This window comes from Patiria miniata, unplaced genomic scaffold, assembly GCF_015706575.1.
Source record: "Patiria miniata isolate m_02_andy unplaced genomic scaffold, ASM1570657v1 HiC_scaffold_8, whole genome shotgun sequence".
NCBI lineage: Eukaryota > Metazoa > Echinodermata > Asteroidea > Valvatida > Asterinidae > Patiria > Patiria miniata.
In genome coordinates this window covers 2,876,629-2,895,945 of record NW_024037075.1, presented here as the reverse complement: position 1 = coordinate 2,895,945, position 19,317 = coordinate 2,876,629, and the positions used below count along the sequence as shown (strand labels likewise).

At 41.3% G+C, this 19,317-nt stretch overlaps 2 protein-coding genes across 7 annotated transcripts in view; one reads left to right on the top strand and one right to left on the bottom strand.

Annotated features, from left to right (window-relative positions):
- LOC119719805 (POU domain, class 6, transcription factor 1-like) overlaps window positions 1-1,995 on the bottom strand; it is a 38,466-nt gene extending 36,471 nt beyond the window's left edge. For 3 of the 6 annotated variants that reach the window (XM_038189296.1, XM_038189298.1, XM_038189299.1), the window contains exons 1-2: window positions 1,740-1,992; window positions 1,437-1,556 (exon numbers count right to left, since the gene is read on the bottom strand). The gene's annotated coding sequence lies outside the window, so the exon portion shown is untranslated. Of the gene's footprint in view, window positions 1-1,436; window positions 1,557-1,739 lie in introns of all 6 variants that reach the window. The other 3 variants (XM_038189297.1, XM_038189300.1, XM_038189295.1) reach the window with 3 other exon arrangements.
- On the top strand, window positions 811-18,544 carry LOC119719804 (vacuolar protein sorting-associated protein 41 homolog). The gene is given in 26 exon segments (XM_038189294.1): window positions 811-960; window positions 2,189-2,243; window positions 3,225-3,392; window positions 4,058-4,141; window positions 5,176-5,250; window positions 5,984-6,049; window positions 6,600-6,668; window positions 7,177-7,296; window positions 7,528-7,677; window positions 7,937-8,003; window positions 8,131-8,228; window positions 8,662-8,803; window positions 9,471-9,586; window positions 9,907-10,025; window positions 10,802-10,976; window positions 11,852-12,027; window positions 12,511-12,649; window positions 13,017-13,067; window positions 13,584-13,776; window positions 14,644-14,784; window positions 15,259-15,320; window positions 16,237-16,411; window positions 16,834-16,878; window positions 17,327-17,400; window positions 17,842-17,874; window positions 17,876-18,544. Coding segments are annotated over 25 exon segments (2,619 nt in total). The 5' UTR covers window positions 811-960; window positions 2,189-2,195; the 3' UTR covers window positions 17,909-18,544.
- The last annotated feature ends 773 nt before the right edge of the window (window positions 18,545-19,317 follow it).

Sequence of the window (19,317 nt, the reverse complement as noted above, 5' to 3'; positions counted from 1 at the left end):
AACAATTCTCTTAGTTGAGAAATTATTCGCACATGGTGTTTCCGCAAACCTTTCATAATTTAGTATCTCCACGATGCAAGGCCTCAAATCTTACTTATCCAAGAATAACATGAATTTTGTTGGATATTAGCAGATGGAGGAAAGGATCTTACCAAACGTGCCTTGCGATTTTGGGTTTAATTGTTTTAAGAAAATGTAGGGATATAAAATGGAATATTTAGCCACATATTTTGGCATACTTGAGGAAAAAAACTTGGAGAGGTGCCAACAAATCTTTTTTTTTATAAATATAACAAAATAATTCACAACTTGGCAGTAATTGATCAATTTTACGAATTTGAAGTTTTCTCTATTTTTTTAAGAGGAGCAATGACTTCCATTTTGAAGGGACATGGCAACTTTAGTTTTTTTAATGTATTTTTCCAATCAATTTACATGTATGCAAGTACAATGTTAGCATTGCCATGTGTAGAGAAAGTAAAGACTAATTTAAACAATTTGCATGCATGCGCAATATAAAGACAAATATTGTTGATTCATGATTTGATACCGAGTTACTAATAATTGTTTTTAAGCAGGCCTTTTGTTTCCGTTCAAACATAAAAATAAAACAAAAAGTAAACATACAATTTTCAATAACAAAACAAAATATATAATTAAGCAAATTAAAAAAATACATATAAATACCAAATAAATGAAATTAAAAAGCAAAATAAAATACAAACCCATGCGAATCTATGGGATTTGTTCCTTTGCAAATATTGTGGACAGTCACAAAAAGCACTGAGGCCGACATGTCAACAAAAGAAAGTGTCCATATGTTTCAACCCACAAAGGCTCATGCAGTCAAAGCACATCTGCTCGTTCGCAAGCCAAAAAATCCACACAAAGGAATCCCAAACGGAGGGCACAAAATTCCACAAAGAAAAAATAGCCAGACGACTTTCCTGACCTACGAACGTAAGCACCTGGGAGACGGTTTAGCATTACAATTTTGTGGTTAATAATCGGGGCGAGAAGTGGCAGTACGGTGATTTTTTTCGATGGTGAAAATGCCGCGCCTTCGTCGACCGAACAAAGCACCGTTTGTGCCCACGGAGTGATGGCCGCAAAACACGGCAGCCGTGGCAGACCGAGCGGCCACGATCTACACTTATTGACAATTCGCAGACGACAACAAACCGATCCCTACGTACGTGCCCCCAAACCTTCATAGTATAAATTCCCCATCATCATGATCATCATCATCACTGTATAGTCAAAACAAGCTAAACATATTCAGACCAACCATGATGAGCATAAACATCTAACATAATCATCATCAATGATATTACTTGCCGATGTCAAATTAAAAATAAATAACACGTGCGCTTATAAATTATGATAATAATTTTTAATAAGACCAAAACGCACTAATTACAATTCGGTCTACTTACCGGAAAAGTCCCTGGCTTGAAGTTGGGCCAAAATGAGATGCAAGTTCGTCGGGGAGAAATAATGATAGGTGTTCTCCAATCTGTTGATTGTCTTATCCCCAAACGACCTGGGACTTTTGCCTGGGAATCACGGAGGGGAAAAAAAGAGACAGTAAGAAATCGTTGGAGTGATCCAGGGGCCGGCCGCGGAGGCGCGGGCTCGCCATTACGGCCCTGTGCTCGGGCCCTGTTTTTCATAAATATCCGCACTCGAATACTGTATAATCCACGTGCCATGGTCAATAAATTATGCTAATTACTAACATTATTGGATCATTAATTCCGGCCCCATTCGGTCCCGAGAATCTCGCCAGACAGTTGATAATAACGACGACAACTCCGGCGGCCAAACTCCCGGTCAAATTGGCGAGGAAAATCGCTGGAAAATGGGAGCGCGGTGTACGATTACAAGCAATGCCTGGATTGTCTTGTGCGATATGTTAATGCCGTATTACGTATGCAGGCTGGCCAACACGTCACCACCGTTATAGCAATACGCTAAATATTTAAGTAGAACTAATTAGTCAAAGCCGTCAAGTAAATCTACTCTAAACTCCCTTTCACAAACCACAAAATGAAGGTTTTGTGTCTTAATCACATATATTCATAGCCGCGTAATTTGGAGACACTCTTTGTTATCTTATGCTAAAATATAGCAGCGGATGAATAACATAAATAATTTATATTCAAATTTTGTAATAAATATTCAACAGATACAAGATGGCGGAGTCCATTGAGCGAGAGCTAGCCGATGCAGCGGAATGGCAGGTAAAACAAATCAAATTGTCAATGTTTAATCCTCCATGGTTTTAAACACTACATTCTGGAATGGAACAGAATGCAACAAGATTTAATGTTGACACAGTAGGTTTTTTTTGTTAATGTGTTTGGTATCAATGAAGTTTCTTGTGAAGTAAACTAAACTGGAAAAGTTCGCACTCGGTTCCCGTCTATCTCGGTTCCCGTATCCTGTAGCGCCGGACCCATAGCGCCTGGGCGTGATGATATGGGCCGCGCCGCGCCGAGGCATGGCAATTAACTCGGTAGGCCTACCATAAAAAAAATACCAACTAATTTAAAACTGTGCAAACATTTCACTTGTCACTTCATTTACGCCTTTTACTTAAAGTTTTTAGGGGAAAGAATGGGAAAGAATGTATCCAGACGCCACTACACTGGTTGTGTACAAAGTCTATGGAGTCAAGAAATTTCAAAATATTTTTTCTAACAAATTTGGAAATTGTTTCTCAGTCCCCAGATTCAACATTTTGCATTGACTGACCTTCATTGAGGTGTATTAATTTTGGTGAAAAAAGTGGCGTCAGGATGCAACATTCTTTCCGAAAAGGCATGAGTGAGTCTGGGACTGAGAAACATTTCCAATTTTGTTAGAAATACTTTTTAAAAAATGCACTCCACTCACATTATACTTCGTTACAACCAAAGAAGTGGCGTTTGGATATTAACTACATTCTTTCCAACAATTGTTTGTTTTAATATTTTTTGGCAATAGGCCTATTTAACCATCTCTGCCTGCACAGGTATCCATAATGACCATATACTCCTGGGTGGGGAGAAGCAATGAGTGACAAAGTGCCTCGCCCAAGGGCAAAAGCACCCTAACCCCGGACTGGACTCGAACCCACAACCTGCAGAATTACCCGCAGACCACAAATCCGATGCCCTTAACCACGAGGCCACAGCACTGTTCCAAAATATAAGGCATCCCTTTCGTGTTTTTTTTCTCAGGAGGAGTCTGGAAGCGAAGAAGAAGAAGAAGAAGGCAGCGAGAGCGAGTCTGAGGATGAGGACAGTGTGGAGATTGAAGAACCTAAGCTGAAATATGAGAGGATACGCAACACGCTGGAGGAAATCCTCAGCAAGGATGCTGCCAGCTGCATGGCCGTCCACACCAAAGTATTACAACACACACACAGATCATATTTCAAGTGTGCTTCTAGAGACCTTTATCATGCTGCCACCATTTCAGTCATGTTACCTGTATCCAGTAATAGTACTGAGTGATAACGTTTTTTGTGCCAAAAGGAACCAGACTATTTTTTCTTCCAGCCTCGCTTTGTTTATGTTGATTTGAATGGGGAAAAAATCAAGATGGCCGCAGCATGATAATGGTCTATTATACCCCAACTATAATAATTGGTCCATGCTATAGTTGGCACTGTTCAAACTAATGTTGTGCAAACCCGACCCGAAACTGACTTCGGGTCGGGTAGGGTCGGGTCGGTTTTTCCATCATTTCAGTCGGGTCGGTTTCGGTTTTGTGATTTTCGTGTCGGATCGGTTTGATTAAGCCATCTTGTGAAAAACCCGAAATAAACCGAAAAAAAAAAACCTGAAACAGTTCTCAAATTCACATGGTGCAATATTCCTACATTTTCTGAAGATTCAAGACAATTTCCTATACTTTCAATAAATTATCTGAAAATCTAGTCCAAAGTGTTCAAACAAATTATTTTTGGTTCCAAAATTGATAGGGCAAAATATTTCAGTGGGGAAGGCAACATATTATTTATCGTTTTGCTTTCCTTTGTTAATCTTTATTTTCTTTTTCCCCCTTTCAGTTCATGGCTGTGGGAACGCACTGGGGGATGGTCCACGTCTTAGATCTGCAAGGGAACACCATAGCAGGCAAAGAGTTTGCAAAGGTGATTTTACCTTTTTGGAAACGCCTCAGTAGTTTCAGAAAAATAAGCCCAGCGGAAGAGCAAACAATGCATTGTGTACAACCAGTCTTTTGAACATTTAAGTGCTGAACCAGAATACCTTCATGATAACAATACCAGAGTCTTATATAGCGCACGTATCTACCAACAATTTGGTACTCAAGGCGCTGGTAATTATGTCTATTTTTAAAGACAGGTAAATGAAGTTTATGAGAAATATGAGACCTATTATGGAGCACCTTTATAAGGGTTTACAAGGTGCTGCAGCGCATATTGCAGCCACTGCCAGAAACACCGGATCAAACCCCATCTCTTTAATAGCGATAAGTGTTACTGGGTTCTTGAATGTGCATTACACAGCACACGGGGCCTACAGCTTTACGTCCCATCCGAAGGACGAAGCAATAATGGTAAAGTGCCTTGCTCAAGAGCACAAGCATTATGTTCGCCGTCAGGATTCGAACCCATTTACCATGGTACACAAGTCGAACACCGTAACCATTTGACCACAGCACCCCACAACAACTTGGATCCATGGGTGTGTTCTTTTTAACCCTAACCGCCCTGAATCCTTCAAAATCCTCTTTGCCAAAGTGGAGGAATTTGGAGGATTGAGGTTACATGGCAAAAGTGTGCTACTGATTTCGTAGGATGCACTTTGTCAAGGTCTTGGGCCGGATCTTGTGTTGTTTTTGCTCAGCCATGCATAAATATAGGCCTGGATTATGCTTGAAATCCTCCGTACTGCTCAAGGATGTCATTGGTTAAGCCTCAACATATTGACAGTCACTGCCGCAGGATTTTGCAGGATTCAGGCAGTGGTCACCCCTCCACGGACCATATTCAAGAAATAATGGAGGAATTTGCGGGAATGAGGCTTTATGCTATTTTTCCATGAGCCCATTTGAAGATTTTGCAGAATTGAGGCTACATCCTAGCAAAAAGGCCTAGGGAGTTGGGGTTAATTCCTCATGTGACACTCGTGCCTCTCCTTTACCTTCCTTATATCTGAACAGCATAGTACCACTGTCAACCAGATTAGCCTAGACATGAATGGGGACTACCTCTCTAGTTGCTCTGATGATGGACGGGTAGGTTGAAAAGTTTCCTTTAATCAATTCTTTTATCCAACAGTTTTTTCCCCTTTTTTAGTCAGATTTTGTGTAAATGTTCATTTCAGAGGGGTAAGCCTGTTACACTATACATTCTTTCAAGTATCGGAATTTTCCTATTTTTTCCTAGGTTTTTTTTTTACCTGCCTCCTACTTATCCTTTTTTTTTTTTTTAAATTCCCACTTTTTCCTACTTTTTTGCCCCACAACTCCGAAAAATGAAATCACATTGAATATTGAATAACTTTTCCTATTTTTTTTTTTTTTTTTTTGAAATTCCTACTTTTTCCTACTTTTTTGTCCCACAACTCCGAAAAATGAAATCACATTGAATATTGAATACTTTTCCTATTTTTTTTTTTTTTTTTTTGAAATTCCTTCTTTTGCCTACTTTTTTGTCCCACAACTCCAAAAAATGAAATCACATTGAATATTGAATACTTTTCCTATATTTTTTTTTGACATTCCTACTTTTTCCTACTTTGTTGTCCCACAACTCCGAAAAATTTAATCTCATTGAATATTCATCATAACAGTCTTGCACACCGTCATGTAAATCACACAATGAAGGGCTTGGGCGCAGGAGTACTGCAACTGTACTTCCAAGAGCTTAGTTGAGGATGGAGCACAAGTGTTTTGAATACAAAACATGCCAAATGGGGCCTGTCATGCTGTATATCAATGAAGTGTCGATTTGTCTTTATCGTATTAGGTTGCGATTACTGGCCTTTACGAAGACGAGTACAATCAGATCCAAGCATTTGACTGCCCAGTGAAGGTGAGCGATTCAAATACTAGCTGGCAAACATTAGAAAGATTTTACATGATGAATAACCACCTCGGACTTTTGTATTTAACAGAACAGAAGATCTCTGTTTATTAAAGTCGGCCTACCATTCCAAGCACACCCACGGAGGCCCCTTCAATGGCGAAAGTATTGTGCTAGCTATTGTTCAGATAATCCTTCATCGGGCTTTGCGCAATGGGCTCCGTGCGCCAACAAAAGAGGGCGCCCTTTCACCTAGCAACGACGTCCCATGTGCGGGACACATGGACACAAATGTACGTCCGACACTTTGGAACTGCCCACATATAGCTCAGGACACATAGCCCGTTTTGGAAACAGTCTGTAAATCTGCCTTATCAAAGGGCACCGATAATACCAATCCCCATCAGGAATTGAACCACATCCTTTGAAGACTCATACCACCAGAATAGACTCCAAATTCCCAAGCCATTACAAAGTCACCATGCTACCTCCTAGTGCTGTAGCTTGTTTAGAGACGTCTACTGCTGTTGAATGAATCATTTCCTGTCTTTGTTTTCAGTCTCTTGCGTTGGATCCCAGATTTTCAAGATCAAACAGCGGTAGGCAGTTTGTGACTGGCAGTGATAAGGTAACGATTATTTCTTTGACTTAATTTGGTCTTTAGTTTAACAAATTAGAATTTTATTAGATTGTTATTCACAAATAAAGCATTTTTGCCAAATGGAAAGGCTTTAACCTTGTTTAAATGCCCTGCTAAGTGCAACAATGGGAAGCACTTTTCACAATGACAAGAACCAGCAAATCAGCAAGGTGCATCATGTCAAAAGTCTCCAAGAAAAACTGCTCAAAGCCAAACTTTGGTCACCAAACAGCAGCAGGATACAACTGTGGCATTGTTCAATGGGACTAGCTCTCATTGTCTCCGGACTGGCCGTTTATGCACTGGTGTTGATAGCTGAATGCATCAAAATGCACTAGACTTTTAAACATTTTGCAATGTGTTGCATTTGGCACAGTTTGAGTAAAATGATGACAATGAAATTTTCCATATGCATAACAAATGGAGGAATAAGTACCTCTTTGTTGTATTGGCCATCTTTTGTTTTTAAGCAATTTTTGATTGATTCCTTGCGTAGCTGACTCTCCATGAACGAGGCTTCTTCAACCGGAGCAAGTCCACCATCCTTCATGCGGGGGAGGGGCCTATCCGCACCATCAAATGGAGGGGGTGTTTCGTCGCCTGGGCAAACGACTTGGTAAGTGCTATTAACTGGTCAGTGCGTTACCAATCAAACACAATCTGGTTGAAAGCAGAAACGCACACAGTGGACACCAGAGATCGTTTCAAACCCCAAAACATGGGTGGCGTGGGTATCACGGAGTGCTGAACACTTTGTTCTCAAATGACCCCACAATTAGAACATATAAGGCCAATGTTTAAAAATTGATAATTTTATTGTACTGCATTAAACTTTCCCAACACCCAGGGAGTCAAGGTGTTTGACCTGTCGTCCAAGCGCCGCATCACGTTCATCAAGCGAGACCACGACGAGAAACTGCGGCCTGAGATCTACCCATGTAAGCTTTGCTGGAAGGACAACATCACGCTTCTCGTGGGCTGGGCTGATACAATCAAGGTAGGGCCATTGCAGTCATAAATATTCATTATTTGTATAATACTACACATCAAATTTGAAAATATTCAATTATATTACTTGCAATATGAAAATAGTTCGGAATATAACACCTCACCCAGAGTCTCCTGATTGGCCAATTCACCATTTTTCCCCATTTTACCGTAAAATCAACTTGCTCCATTTTTCAGATCTGTGTTTTAAAGATTGTTGTTCATGTATTTACACTAAAATGTACATTTACTCTTTTTTGTTGTTGCAGATCTGTGTCGTCAAAGAGAGACGCGTGCTAGAAGGAAAGGACATGCCCAATAGATATGTGGAAATTGGTAAGTGGAGATCAAAGATTTGCATAGAAGATAGATTTGTAGACATTGATTCATAATATGCTGTGGTTGTATGTTGCTTATAGGTACAATACATCATTTCCCAATTTTGAAATGTTTCCCCCCACAGTTAATTTCTTCAAGACAGACTTCTACGTCTGTGGCCTGGCTCCTATGCTGGATAACCTCGTGGTCATCGCCTACATGACTGACGAAGCACTTGCAGAGGTAAGTATCCCGTTTAGAGCCAACTTGGCCTCATATTTTGGGTAAGTTCGACTGAAAACCATGGTTAACTATGGTTTGACATATTTTGCCCGTGGGTATCGTTGTCTGCAGCAAAGAACTCAGGGTCAGCAGGTAACTCTGCAGGTTGTGGGTTCGAATCCAGCCTGGGGTCGTGGTGCGTGTGCCCTTGGGCAAGGCACTTTGTCACTCATTGCTTCTCCCCACCCAGGAGTAAATGGGTACCTGTGAGGGCAGAGATGGTTATTGTGATTGATTTTAGCTGCCTTGCCCCGATCGAAATGGCAACATCGGGCTGTATACTCCCCAGGGAGCTGAGATTGTCTTTGGGAAGGTTTCGTTGGCCCAATGAGCAGGGGTAATAATGACGTATAGCCTTGAGCACCAATAATGTTATTTGTTCCGATCTCATCAGGATGACGAGCAAGACGATGAGGGTGCTCGCAGACCTCAGCTTAAGATCCTCACCGCGCTACCAGACGACTACCACGTAGTGTCCAGCGACGCTCTGTCCATCAGAGGCTTCCAGGAATATAGGCCCAGCGACTACCATCTAGGTGAATTTCTTTATCCCCACCATGTTTAGGGGAAGGATGCGAAATTAAACGGGCGGTATCTTGGGTTTGAAGCCCGAGATACCTCCAGGTTTGGATGGGTACAGCGCAGTTTCGTTTTAATAAGCTCATTATTTACGGGTCAATGCGCACAGTTGGCCTGGTGTCGCCACACATACTACCAAAGTGCCTGGCTGGCCACGAATAATTTTTTCCCAAACAACATCCGCGTTATATGGTTGTTGAGCGCCCTCTACGATACTTTTATGATGCGTACGCAGGTGTATATTACCATGAACCTAGGGCGACTTGAAAGAAATGCATAGATCTCTTCAGGGTGGAAAGAACACGTTTCAATTGATAACTTTCTTTTTAGATTACTTGAAAGAATACTAGTATCTCGGGCGTCCCTGCACCAAATTTAACAGTTCGAAAATTCAGACGAAAAAAAAAACGTTTTACGAGGAAGATGTTTGTAGTGGAAACATAAACTCATTCCCAGCATTTTAGTTTTCAAAAAAACTCGGTTGCATTTGTGAATTGTTACGCAGCGTGAAATGTTGCGCAACTTAAGCATTATATTGTGGCGCAATGGGAGTTATGCTTGGCATGCTGATCAAAACACTTTACAGTCACCTGGATAATTCATTCAAAATTTGTTTCTGTTTAGAATATCTTGAAGGTGAGGGTGTGTTTTACATCGTCAGCCCCAAGGATATCGTTCTGGCCAGAAAACGAGACGTAGACGATCACATTGCCTGGCTCATGGAAAATGAAAAGTTTGAAGTAAGTGAATCAATGCATCCCTTAAAGGCAGAGTAGATCAGTTGCAGCTATCCAAAAACAATTATTGTTGAAAAGCTTGCTTGGTTTAAAGATAGTAATGGCACTAAACTCCCTGTGAAATTATTCTTTCTGGCATGCTGTCATTAAGAAAAGAAAAAAAAACAATTTTAGGACGACTATCTTTTCCGTGGAAAAATGTGGAATTTGTTCGTGGAAAAATGTGGAATTTGTCCATAGTAATTTCAATCAGTAGTAACCTTCTTGCCCTAACAAAGATCAAGGACGTTCTTAGTACGGTACCAATGGTATTGTCTTTGCAGGAAGCGCTGGCCGAGACCAAAGCCCATGCCAAGACACTACACCGACACAAGGTACTAGACGTGGGCAGAGCCTACCTAAACCATTTGATCGCGGAGGGGGAATACGACAAAGCAGCCAGGTAAGTAGGGACAGAAAGTCAGTCAAATCTTCCTGAAGTCATTTTCAGGGATATAATTGCTAGGGCTGTTCATTTCCGAATAAGGTAGTAAACGATTACTCAAAAATTCCATTGAGCAGGATATTCGGATATCGGTCAGCTGCAACTGCCTGCCACAGACAGAGGGCGCCAGTTAATATTTGCGTACAGCAATCAATATGGGCCACTGGAGTATTTTGCATTGAGTATTTTTTAACTGTAACGGGCTTTAACAATTTGAATCAGTCAAGTTTGTAAAAAAAACTGTAAAGCCGTTCGCTGTCATTCAGAATTGCGATGAAGCCTATCTCTCAGAGATTCTTCAAAATTCCACAAGGAAGTTTTGGAGGCTCTTACAGGACGGAGGAAAGTTGAGCCAAACTTGATGCCTCGTTAAAAGTCTATAGAATGTGTCATTGGATGGCTTGGGTTGCCAGCGCTTGTCTCTCACCACTGTGGCCTGGGCTCGATTCCCGGCTCGGACCATATGTGAGCAGAGTTGTTTGTTGATTCTCTCCTGTGCCACTAGGGTTGTTCTCCATGCTATCCGGTTTACCCTTTGCACAAAAATGAACACTCTTGATCTCTGGCTGTGCTCCATGGTCAGACATACGTCATAAGGCAGCTGCCTAAGGCGCCTTTACATGCCTTCCGCTCGACCATGTTGTAGCCGCGTCCTTTGCAATTCAGCTTCTCAGCTGCAAGTAAGGATGATTAGCTAGCTCCCACAAAGTTTATTTTCCTTTATTTTCCTGCAGTATGTGTGAGCCCATACTAGGTAAGCACAAGGATCTCTGGGAACAGGAAGTGTTCCACTTTGCCAAGATGCATCGCTTGAAAGCCATCAGTCACTACATCCCTAGGGGGGATGTGAGGCTGAGCAAAGCCATCTATGAGATGGTGCTCAACGACTTCCTGCAGACTGACCTAGAGGTGGGTAACTGGGCGTACCAGGGGTGTAAATGGGTATCAAGGGGGTAGCCATCTATGAGATGGTGCTGAACGACTTCCTGCAGACTGAGCTAGAGGTGGGTAACTGGGCGTACCAGGGGTGTAAATGGGTATCAAGGGGGTAGCCATCTATGAGATGGTGCTCAACGACTTCCTGCAGACTGACCTAGAGGTGGGTAACTGGGCGTACCAGGGGTGTAAATGGGTATCAAGGGGGTAGCCATCTATGAGATGGTGCTCAACGACTTCCTGCAGACTGACCTAGAGGTGGGTAACCGGGCGTACCAGGGGTGTAAATGGGTAGCAAAGGGGTAGCCATCTGTGAAATGGTACTCAGTGACTTCCTACAGACTGACCTAGTGGTGGGTGACTGGGCATACCAGGGGTGTAAATGGGTATCAAGGGGGTAGCCATTTATGATATGATACTCAGTGACTTCCTGCAGACTGACCTAGAGGTGGGTAACTGGGCGTAAGTGGTGAAAATGGGTATCAAGGGGGTAGCCATCTGTGTGATGGTACTCGGTGACTTCTTACAGACTGACCTAGTGGTGGGTGACTGGGCGTACCAGGGGTGTAATTTGGTATCGGGGGACCTGAGGCTGAGCAAAGCCATCTATGAGATGGTGCTCAATGACTTCCTGCAGACTGACCTAGAGGTGGGTAACTGGGCGTACCAGGGATGTAAATGGGTATCGAGGGGATAGCCAACTGTGAGATGGTACTCGGTGACTTCCTGCAGACTGACCTAGTGGTGGGTGACTGGGCGTACCAGGGGTGTCAGTGGGTATCAAGGGGGCATGTGGGTATCAAATGCTTGCTAGCGTTCATCCAATTCCCATTGTTATTCCTTCCTAGGGTTTCCATCAACTCATCAAGCTCTGGCCCTCTGACCTGTATGACCTCATGACCTTAGTGTGCGCGGTGCAGGATCGCCTGCTGCGCGACCCCAACAATCGCATTCTCATGCAGACACTGGGGGAGCTCTACTCGTACGATCAGCGATACGACAAAGCGCTGGCCATCTATCTCAAGTAAGCCCACTTCTGTTCATGGCATGTATTTTTCTTTTTATCCTGTGGGGTTAGTAATTGTGGCACGGAAAGTCATACTTGCGGGGTTTCTTTCAGTGCTTACGGCAGTCAAATGATTGCCGGCAAACTCTCTGAGCTTAGATTTTAAGGTATTTGTAATATACAACATTTGCTTTTGCTGCAATTTTCAGAAATGGATGGATTTGGGGGTTAGTATTTTGCAGCAAATATTGTTTGGCCTGTTTAAAGTTTTGTGTTCATAGACGCTGGAAAACACGCACCTCCAACACGACAACAATTACAAAACTGCTTACTGACTGGATTGAGCTGAAATATACAAAGCAAAAAAACTTGGAGGGCCTGAAGTTTTGCCCTGTAAATTTCTTGACAGTTACAAATCGAGTGAATGCCAATGCAGACTTGCTCAGGTGGTTAAGTTAAGCGCTTGTTTGGTGTTTTGTTTTGTTTTGTTTTTTATTTCAGGTTGGGTCACAAGGATGTGTTTCCTCTGATCCATCGTCACAACCTCTTTGATTCCATCCAGGACAAGATTGTCATGCTCATGGAGTTCGACACGGAACGGGCCGTCAATCTACTCATCGAGAACGTCGACAAAGTGCCTGTGAGTTTCTCCCTCATCAAGGGGAATACTAAGTCTTTGGCTTCTACTAAGAGCTGTGTCCCGCTCGACCAGCCCACGAGGTTGCAATACTTGGGACCCTACATTATTTGTAGGTTTTTTATCAGATTACTATTACTTTTCCCGCTTGGTGTTGCATAAGTCTTCTCACGTCAAACACCAGAAGGTTATTATTTACGTTGGAACGATTTTTGTTCACCCAAGTCGAGAGTGCCATGGATCTGCAGTTCAGCAGTCAATTTTGTTATTGTCCCTGAGCAAGCCCCTTCACCTCGATCTTTATCGGTTCCTTCACATAGTAAAAAAACTAAATATAAATCCTCTTTTCCTTCTTGTATTGACGTTCTAGGTGAAGAAAGTTGTCAAGCAGCTGGAAGAGCAACCCAAACTGTTGTATCACGTAAGTGCAATTCATTGACGGATCAAGCAAATAAGTAGACTTTTTTTTCAAAGAATTCACAAGCATCACCAGACTGTTTTACCCCAACACGGCGTCCTGGCATATTTTGCCAGAAACCGTTGAATCCTAAAAAAAAAAACCACCACTGTAGAGAAACTGATCAGAACACACTCTGCTTTCAAGTTGTATCAAGCTCCCTTGAGCGTGGCCTAGATCTATCCTGAAAAATCCTTTAAAAAAAACTCCAAGTGAAATTCAAAGGATACGGGTGAGTGGAGGTTGACTAACTTCAAAGTAACCGGCTAATTTTGTGATTTCTTTTGAAAAGGAAAAACTTTAAAAATGCCAAAAAAATGAACTAGTTTTAAACATGAACCAGTACCTACATTGAAAGTTCCCAAAATGTATAGTATTTTTCCTCCTTATTTTTTAATACCTGCTTTAAAAGTACCCCCAAAATCCTTGATCAAATATTTCGATTGAAAATGTCACCAAAATCCACTTTTTTTCCCCCAGTATTTGGACGCCCTTTTCCACAAGCACCCACATCTCAGCCAGGACTTCCAGTCACTTCAGGTCACCCTCTATGCCGAGTTTAACAGGGATAAGCTCCTGCCCTTCCTACGGAACAGCCAGCACTGCCCTATGGAAGTTGCGCTGGAAGTCTGCACGGAAAGGCATTTCATCCCGGAAATGGTCTTCCTATTAGGTGTGTACAAAGTTGTTTTTTTGTCAGTGACATATCGTCGCAGAGCTGACAAACCGACGAATAAGCAAAAACCTTGTTTGGAGTAAATCGCGTTTGAAGTTGGACACTTCTCCGGGCGCCGTATTTTACCCTTAATGTTTCGATAAAAATACTGTTAGTATATATTCTGAATAAAATATGTAACTAAGTATCCACCAGGTCACTTATTTAATCAGAGAAGTTGGGCGATATGATTTTATTTGATCGTAAACGCATTCGTCAGTTTGTCAAATTACATTAATCTGCAATATCCGGTTGTTCTTCACACTGTTTGTATGCTATTCGTCAGTTTGTCGGATCGCGCGTGCACGCACGCGCAATCCGACAAACTGACGAATAACATTCGTTGGTACTTTGAACGCACACCTTACATAAGCTGGTTACCAGCGAAATTTCGTATTCGTCACTATGTCAAATTATGGATTTGTTTTTGTGAGTGATTCGCCACAAGGGGGGCTCTGAATCTCAAAATCCAGACAAATATTAAGAATTTTGGCATAAATACTTGAAAGAGCAACCTTCATACAGCCTAAAAATAACAAAAAATCGAAATCGCCAAAATTGTCGATTCGCCGGTTTGTCAGCTCTGCGACGATATTGTGCATTCGTGCTGTACAACCATTATTTGCATAACAGGCTCCACTTTTCAACCATTATTTGCATAACAGGCTCCGCCTTTTCAACCATTATTTGCATAAGCCCTCCCCTCACAAATACTGCATAGCAGACTCCACATGATTTTACAAAACAACCATTTCACAACAAAATTTGCATAATAGGCTCCTCCCGCATCTCAACCATCATTTGCATAACTCCTCCCTCTCATAGGTCGCATGGGCAACACAACCCAAGCCCTGAAGCTCATCATAGAAGAGATGGGCGACGTTGACAAAGCCATTGAGTTTGCCAAGGAGCATGACGACTCCGGCCTATGGGATGAACTCATCAATGCCTCCATGAATAAACCTAGTAAGTGTGACGTCATAAATATATTTACATATAGCATGAATATTTTTGCATAAATTAGAATTAGACTCACTTTTTAAGGAGTTGACAGTGGCTGATTACTTCATGTCCCGAACTCATTACTTGAAAGCGCAGTTTTTTTAAAACCTTTGTGTCACATACCTCTCCTTTTTAAAAAGCTGTCGAAACATATTCGAAGCTACCTTATGCATTAGAAATAAAGGATAAATTAGTTTTGAAAACTGTAACTGCAGCTGATGTTTGAAACCAGTCAATTTGTTGCGTCATTTATCTAGTTGTTGTTTTGTGTCTCATTACCAAGTCCTGAACTAAGTAACTTAAAAGACTATCAAGTTAATTTCACTTAAGTTTATGTCTGTTTCAAACAATTGTGTGTGGCCAGGCGAAGCACAAACATATTTGATGGGTTTTTTGCTTTTAACATGTTTTTTTTTCACTTGACTTCTTTGTTTCCAGCTTTTATCACAGGACTCCTGAACAACATCGGCACCCACGTTGACCCCGTTATACTGATTAAAGTAAGTTTTCCCTGGAGCTTTTATTGGGTTCTTTCTTGTTTATCATGAGAGGCTTAAAAACCTTCAACAGTTCGACAGTTTAACATGTAGAAATTGACAAAATACCCAAATTGGTCATTCTTCCATTGGAAATATACAACTTTTGCTAGCAAATTGGTGTGTTTCGTGCGTTGGATGTCAGTTTGTGTGGTCATGTGACGCTATCCTCTTCGCATGTACACGACATGGATATATCGCGCACTACATGTCTACCGGTACATCGCGATTGTCACTTTTTTTTTATTAGATATTTAATCATTAAATTTTTTATTTGAAAATGATGAATTGCTGTAGATATATGTGCCATTTGTCCGTGTTTCAAAATATTTGTAGGATTAGCCGCAGATACCAGGCTTTCATCGTAAGCTATCATTTTCGATTTCTGCTTTTAATGGTGACGGCTCCGATAACTAAGCGTATGCGTACGTGTACACCAGAAGAATGGTGGAAAGCAGTTACAGATAGCTAAACGTACACATATATCCATTCGGATGCGAAACCTCACTCATGTCTGCCCATTTTGAACATCCATTAAACAATGCGAAACGATGGTCGATAACGTTTACGGAGAATTCACGATAACGGAGAATTAAGCATGTGCATTCACATACGGTACCTGTTCAGATGCGAAGCCTCTTCAATCCGTGCCCGTTGTGGCCTTCTGTTCATATCAGGGTAATTTCACAGATTATATAAACCTCAATGTTAAAACTTTAACAATTTTTTTTTTTTTGAAATAGAGTTTTATTTCTAACAATATTCAACTGTTCAGTCGTTACTTTTAACTGAAAAAAAATTAATTAATAATTACATGTACACCAAAAAATTAAAAAGCATCTGCCAATTTTTATGCCATTTCATTTTTTCCCCACCACAGCGTATCAAAGAAGGCATGGAGATCCCAGGGCTCCGCGACTCCCTGGTCCAGATTCTCCAGGACTACAACCTACAGATGTCGCTGAGAGAAGGCTGCAAGAAGATCCTGGTCTCGGGCTGCTTCACCCTGCTGGACCGACTCAACAAGATACAGAAACGTGGCATCAATGTTGAAGGTAGTGACAACCTTATTCAGAAGTCATTGCTGAGTTAGAACCATGTACCCAAAGCTCTTTCGACCAATAGGTCTCTCAAAGACGGCTATCTCTGTAGGAAAACTGCAACTGCGTATTTTACGCAATCAAGCAAGCATTGCGCAGTGTTGGAAATGTTCCAAACACGCGCGCTTGTTGCTCGAAATGTGTTCGAAATACGACGCAGCCGATGCGCGTTATGCAATTGACACTCAAATTGTCGATGCACGTGGCTGGTCTGTAGGAAATGACGTCATTTGAGAGAGACCTATAGGGTTATCAAAAAGTGCGCGCGTGCCGAGACTTTGAGAATGCAAGCGACATTCACACAAGCATTGCACCAACATGTTACAAAACAAAGTCTAAGTTTCTTATTAAGAATTTGCTCCTTTTTTTTACTTCAGAGGATCATCATTGCGATAGTTGCCACGGTCCAATTCTAGCAGGCGGTGAGTTCCGATTATTTCATTTTGATTTCAGCAAATTTATAGATGTCGGGAATTGATTGTCGGGAAATTTATAGATATCGGGGAATTGTCAGGTCAGGGGACCAGACTAGCAGTTACTCATCCGTTCGCAGATAAACTGATTGCAAACAAAATGTGAATTGACTAAATTCGGTAAACTGGGGCACTATTTGAAAAAAGTCAGATTTTTCCAACAATGGTCAGCCAACCATCGTTGGAAATCGATACAAAATTCCACTTTTCTTGAAAATGACAGCACATAAAGTGCCATGATTTCACAGGATGCTTGAGACTATTATTCACTTACAATCAAGTAAGGTATTTCGTAATAATTTGCTAGTTTGTTTTTTGATGTTCGCAAATGTTGTATATTACCTTTAAAAGCGCTGTATAAGTAGCTGTTATTATTGTCTTTTGGGTTTTTTTGTAGACTCCCAGTCGACTGTGGTCATCTTTTACTGTCATCATGTCTTCCATGAAGAATGCCTAATAGCTCAGAACATGGTAAGAACAGTATTCCAAATCAGTCAGAAAAAAGTAAAGTCTGTCACGAGCCAATGTGGCTATCAGGCCGGCGTTTATCTCCGGTTTCAGTAGCATGAAACGACTGAGAATATTTCTATTTCCCTGGACGGGATGCTAGTCCATCGCAGGTTACTCCCCAGCTAATGCCAGTACCCATTTATAGTAACCTGCGATGGACTAGCATCCCATCCAGGGGGAAGAGAAATATTCTCAGTCGTTTCATGCTACTGAAACCGGAGATAAACGCCGGCCTGATAGCCACATTGGCTCGTGACAGACTTTCCCTTTGTTTTTCACTCCTTAAAAGTGATTTTAAATTGAATATTTCTTTAGTTCTGGAAGAGTTCTTGAAAATTGACCACACAAAGATGAAAATTAAAGTAAGAACCTTTTGTCCTGTTTGCGTGTACTTGTCTGCAGGAGCACTGCATGATCTGCCACTCACAGCGCAAGGGGGCCAGGTAGTGTCACGGCTGCATCCAGATGATGGAGGAAAACGACTAAGCTTCAGGATTGCATGATGTGGACTATGGATGGTACTCACGGGTATAGAGTACTGAAGTGTGACATCATTTAGAACCAGAAAGTGCGTGCAAACGAATGGAGTACGCGCATGTGTTGGTTCATGGGCTAAATCACGCGCTAATGTCTTTTACACACATTTTATGCGTGTGATGTATTTTACTTCGGTACTGTATGGGGCTGTGCGCAAACAAGGGAGGGCGCTGTTTTTACCATTTTGAGAGCCAAGTGCACAGGGCACACCGCGTGGGCATACTGGTACACTAGCTAGTTTTTCCATAAAAGCGTGCTATTTTTTTGCCAAGGGAATATCACATTTACACACATCTGCTAAAAAATAAAACCTCTATGTTGATGAGAATCATTTGTGCGAAAAATTTAATTGTTCATACAATTTGTTCGTAAAGATACTTTTCATATATATATATATAATTTGTAAGAAACCTTTACACAATAAAAGTATAGTAATATTCCAGTGTAAAATAAAATGTACATGGACAAAAAGCTTAAGAAGACTAATCTTGTAAAAACTTGCCAAAAGTATGCGAAAGTGAATACAAAGAAATACGATGAAAATAAACAATGTCTTTGAAATGCAAACCCATCGTTGGTTGTGTGCGCATCATTTTGTTTGTGGTAAAGCGTTATGAGAATTTAATGTAAAACGCTACATTAAGAACACATTTTTATTATTCGTATTAAATAAAAAGTTGTGTAAAAATAATACTATGGAGAGTGCATAGATGTTCGCATCTGTTCAACCCTAACCATGCTGGATCTTATCAAATCTACCAGTTCCTGGTTTTTAATGGTCTATAGAATATTCTCTTGCACAGCAAGGGTGTATGATATGCGAGCACATTGGGCGATTAATTATGCAAAACAAGACTGCGTCTTGACCTCAAGATTCTGACCATTCAGCAGGCAGCTTCTATCGGGTCTTCCATAACCCGTTGTATTACAAAAACATGGCAGCCAAATTGACCAATCAACAGCTTAGTCCACATTTCTGATTGAACTGACGTCACAATTTCGAAAGTCAACTCAGATTGGCAGCGCGTGGCGTCCCATAAAATCTGCACTGCTCACATATACATGTATCAGACATTGGATACGGAGAAGGCTCCATTAGACAACGGGTGATACCCAGACTAGGTTTTTAAGAGATTTCTGAAATGTTTCAATGTAAAATGTAAAATAACACCTGGAAAGACTTGCGTACAGTTAAAGCTCATTCCGAACTAAATTACCCGGTTGTAATTTTGAATTGTGAGGTATAAACATACAATAGAACCCTGTTTTAAACTTGGATTTTTAATATGTAATCATAAAAAGCCAGCTTTTGATTTACATGTACATGTAGGAATTGAGAAA